At 42.2% G+C, this 5,006-nt stretch overlaps 1 protein-coding gene across 6 annotated transcripts in view; it reads right to left on the bottom strand.

Moving 5' to 3' along the window:
- TARBP1 (TAR (HIV-1) RNA binding protein 1) overlaps positions 1 to 4,800 on the bottom strand; it is an 82,199-nt gene extending 77,399 nt beyond the window's left edge. Inside the window, exons 1-4 of one of the 6 annotated variants that reach the window (XM_025213402.1) lie at positions 4,516 to 4,586; positions 3,720 to 3,789; positions 2,991 to 3,077; positions 414 to 562 (exon numbers count right to left, since the gene is read on the bottom strand). In XM_025213402.1, coding sequence (XP_025069187.1) covers positions 414 to 533 — 120 coding nt within the window. In that variant the 5' untranslated portion in view covers positions 534 to 562; positions 2,991 to 3,077; positions 3,720 to 3,789; positions 4,516 to 4,586. Of the gene's footprint in view, positions 1 to 413; positions 563 to 2,848; positions 3,078 to 3,719; positions 3,790 to 4,515 lie in introns of those variants that run through there. The other 5 variants (XM_025213398.1, XM_014523868.2, XM_014523865.2 and 2 more) reach the window with 5 other exon arrangements.
- Positions 4,801 to 5,006: the final 206 nt, after the last annotated feature.

Consider the following 5,006-nt stretch of genomic DNA (forward strand, 5'->3'; position numbering starts at 1 on the left):
AGTGTGGGGGATTGCTAGGAAAGGAGGGATTCTTACATGATTTGGGGACTTAAAAAAAAGTTACTAGCTGTTGTTCCCATGGCAAAAAGGGAGGTACAACTGCATCACTGCACACCCTCTCCTTCCCCGCCCTCAGATCTGCCCTTAAAGTATGAATCTGTTAGTGAACAACAGAGTACTACAACAAGGACTCCTCTCTTGGACTAAATAAATCTGGCCGTTACATAGATAATCTCAGACTGTAGGCCACTTCTAAATAATATTATTATAATTGTATGGCTAAACTTGTTTTCTTATGGGACCTGTCAAATTCATCTCATGTATTCAGGTAATCCACTTAGAATTTTTTTTTGGATTACATTTATTTATTTTGGATTTATTTTGTTAAACAGCACGGAAAGAAATGCCCTTACCTCTGAAAACCCTGGTGAATCTGGAATGCATTTGGCCTCATGAAGCTCCAAAAAGTGAACGACTCCTTCCTTTGTTATTGTTTTGTTTTCACTCTCAAACATTCTTTTATAAATACACATATGCCATGAAGGGTGAAACAACCAACAGCCTGTGACAAAAACAAATTTATTTTAAACAGGTACATGAAATAATAATGACATTTCAGCACATTAGAAACTAATACTAAACTAATACAAAACTACTCAACTTATTATGAAATGCTACTAACAATGCTTTTTAGAAAGGTGATAGATGGCTATTTATTTGGTTTGTAAAATATGCTTCTCTAAGCACAACTACAAAAATATAAATGTTTAACATGGCTTAAAAAACTTATCCAAAACGCTAAAACACAGAGACAAAAACTACTAGCAAAAATGCGAACAAGCTAAGAGGCTGTGACTTGGATGACTACACAGTCCGGTGGGTGGCGAATTGGCCAGAGGGTCGCACCCAGAGAATCGTGGTGGATGGGTCGGTTTCGACCTGGAAGGGTGTGGGCAGTGGAGTCCCGCAGGGCTTGGTCCTTGGACCGATACTCTTTAATGTCTTCATCAGCGACTCGGACGAGGGAGTGAAACGTACCCTGTCCAAGTTTGCAGATGACACAAAGCTATGGGGAGAAGTGGACACGCCGGAGGGCAGGGAACAGCTGCAAGCAGACCTGGACAGGTTGGATAAGTGGGCAGAAAACAACAGAATGCAGTTCAACAAGGAGAAATGCAAAGTGCTGCACCTAGGGAGGAAAAATGTCCAGCACACCTACAGCCTAGGGAATGACCTACTGGGTGGCACAGAAGCAGAAAGGGATCTTGGAGTCCTAGTGGACTCCGAGATGAACATGAGTCGGCAGTGTGACGAAGCCATCAGAAAAGCCAATGGCACTTTATTGTGCATCAGCAGATGCATAACAAATAGATCCAAGGAGGTGATACTTCCCCTCTATCGGGCGCTGGTCAGACCGCAGTTGGAGTACTGTGTGCAATTCTGGGCACCGCACTTCAAGAGGGATGCGGATAACCTGGAGAGGGTCCAGAGAACGGCCACTCATATGGTTAAGGGCCTGCAGACCAAGTCCTACGACGAGAGACTAGAGAACCTGGACCTTTTCAGCATCCGCAAGAGAAGGTTGAGAGGCGACCTTCTGGCTGCCTATAAGTTCATCACGGGGGCACAGCTGGGGTCATCTAGACCCAGCACTCTTTCTGCCTATGCAGGGGGTCGGACTCGATGATCTATTGAGGTCCCTTCCGACCCTAACATCTATGAATCTATGAAATAAAAAACGCAGGGAAGGGCACTTTGTGCCTGAAAACTTGTGTAACATTTCCCCCAAATAGATTTGGTTTGTTTGGTCCAATAAAAGATAGCACCAAAAACACCCTTGCTTCTTGCATATTTTCTGAACCATCACATCCAAAAACTCCAACCCTACTACATTCCCCCAACATAAATTCATAATCATTTGGCAGGGTGAAAAGCACCTTGTTCAAATTTGCGGATGATGCTAAGATGTGAGGAGAAATGGGCACGCTGGAGGAGAGGGACAGACTGCAACTAGATCTAGACAGGTTACAGGGGTGGGCGGATGAGAATACGATGGGATTCAATACTGACAAGTGCAAGGTGCTGCACCTAGGGAGGAAGAACTAGCAGCAGACCTACAAGCTGGGGAACTCCCTTTTTGTCAGTGTAGAGGCAGAAAAGGATCCTGGTGTCATTACTGATTCCAAAATGAACATGGGCTGCCAATGTGGGGATGTGGGCAGGAAGGCTAACCACACCTTGTCATGCATCCACAGATGCATCACAAGCCGGTCCAAGGAGGTGATCCTCCCCCTCTATGCGACACTGGTCAGGCTGCAGTTGGAGTACTATGTCCAGTTCCGGGCACCGCACTTCAGGAGGGATGTGGACAGCATCAAGAGGGTCCAAAGGAGGGGGCAGCAAGGCAGGCCCTACGAGCAGAGGCAACGGGCCCCGAACCTGTTCAGCCTTCACAAGAGAAGGCCGAGAGGGGAACTGGTGGTCGTCTACAAACTGGCCAAGGGGGACCAGCAGGCTATGGGAGAGTCCCTGTTCCCCCGAGCACTACCGGGAGTAAGAAGGAATAACGGCCATAAGTTGACTGAGAGTAGATTCAGTCTAGATATCAGGAGGCACTACTTTACAGTCAGGGTGGCTAGGATCTGGAGCAAAGTGGTGCTCGCTCCTACCATGGGGGTCTTCAAAAAGAGGCTAGATAATCACCTAGCTGGCTTTTTGACCCCTGCATTCTTTCCTGCCCACGGCAGGGGGTCGGACTTGAAGATCTCCTCAGGTCCCTTCCAACCCTACCAACTATGAAACTATGAAATTATTTATCAGACTTATTTGTAATATAGTGTCAATAAACCTTTCATTTTCAAAAGCATAACTTGTTTCTCATTTTAGTTTAACCTTCTTTCCATTCTTAAATTCACTCCATTTTTTCCTTCCTAAATAGATTATAACCAATCTTTCCCCCTCAGGTCCAGTCTGTCCTCCTGAAATGTTACCACGCGTCTTGAATCAGAACCACTCTCTCCAGCCTCCTCTGGCTCACTGCTAGCTTCAGGAAAAGCAGTGTAAATGGGTGTATTTATCTAAAGCAGGGGGGATGGACAAAAAAGAGTATGGCAATGTGATAAGCAACAATGTGGTCTACGTTAAGTATCCTGCCTCAGAATAAAATATGCACTTATCTAAGCACAGTGTTTGTTGTCAATGCTTTGGAATTAGCAGCCATGAATTTGAATCTAATTCACTCTTGTCATTTTCAAAACTTTTTATAGTTAATTTTGGAGTTACTGTTAGAAGTCTTGAAAATGATAACTTGTCAGTTTTACAAATGCTATTAGACACCCTGAAAATGACAGAAACTAACCAGGTTCATGGATGTTAGAAGTCTGAAAAATTATAGAAGTTAGTTTCAGAGCTCCTATCTCCTCTCATTTTCAAGGTTTCTAATGTAGTTCAAAACCGATGTTCAAGGGTTCTAAAGGGAGCTCTTTGGCAACTTCACCATTTTGATGCCAATTAGTACACAGTTAAACAGAGCAACTGCATTAAGAAGTAGACAGTAGGGTTGAAAACAGTGTGAACTTGGGCAGATTATGTACTTCACTGGTATGCAAATAACCTGTAACTGTTATGATATAATCAACGGGCCATGGTGTTATACAACCAAGTAAATTATGCGTTTACCCAGTATGCATAAATAAGTGGAATAAACAACTATAGCTTACCTTTTTTTCCCGATAATGACAATTCATATAAACGGTTTAACTTTGGCAAGATTGGCTTTATAACATGGATCTGAAATTCAAACCAGAAGTTACGTAATGAATTTACTTCACTTCTCAAAAAATATCTTGTATAACAGATACACTTAGGGTTAGTTCTTGCTCTCCATCAAGTACCACTGGTGGCTTAACTTTATTTAAATTAATTAGCTTACCCTGGATCAGCACCTGGGTAACTAGAATCTGGTACATAAATAAGAAGGGTATCTAAATTACAGTTAACTGTTTACATTTGCATTCCTACTGTATAATACCAACTACAGTACTTCCCCATTAGTAACATAAATGCTTGTGAATAAAAACTAAAATTTGCATTGAAAACCTACAAAACAGCACGAATGTGAAGTTTTCTTTAGTAAAACAATGTAATATTTCTCTCAGCAAAGACCAGATGAATACCTTCAGTTTTAAACAGTAAAAAAAAATGCAGAGCAACTGAGTTGACACTAAACAAAGACTTGGAATCAAAAACACATGGGATAATGCTGAGTTAGAAGAATGAAACAGGTGGGCACTAGCAATTAAAAAATAATTGAGGAACCCAGGAGGGTTGGAAGACTCATCTTTCTGCCGCAAAAATAATGATCAAGTATTACCACCTTGCCTTTAAACTATTTATGTATCATATGCCAAGTATTTTGTAAGTGGGGACCTAAAACACTGTATTTAATATGCTTAAGATTAGCAGCAATATTGTAAGTAAGCTCTGGTTTTGCATAGACCTTTAAAGTGCACGTACCTGATTTCCTTCTAAGGTTTCCATTATTAAAATGAAATTTTCCCAAAATTGCACAAGTTTTTCATTCTCCTCAGCAGACCACCAGAAAAGACTCGGTTCTAATTGAAAATATGACATTATTATTTAGAGATTGTATTTGTTCTTCAAGTTTACAAACGCACTCTCCAGATGAATTAACTAAACTCTAGTTAACATTTCTTCAGCCTATACTCTTTCCGAATGCATAACCCCTACTGATATCGGTAGCTTTGCCTCAGCAAACCCTGAAAAAAATTAAGCTCTACAGCAGAGCTTTCCAAACTTTTCATGTTGGTGACACAGTTTTTAGACATGCATCATTTCGCGACACAGTAATTCAGTTCCGGGGGAGGGGCCAAGGGAAGCAGACGCGAGTAAGGGAGCTCCGCGGTGCCCTTCCGCAAAATTTTCTGCATTTCGCGCGACACACCTACACACCACTGCCGACACACTAATGTGTCGCAGCACACAGT

This window comes from Alligator sinensis, unplaced genomic scaffold (genome assembly GCF_000455745.1).
Source record: "Alligator sinensis unplaced genomic scaffold, ASM45574v1 scaffold93_2, whole genome shotgun sequence".
NCBI lineage: Eukaryota > Metazoa > Chordata > Crocodylia > Alligatoridae > Alligator > Alligator sinensis.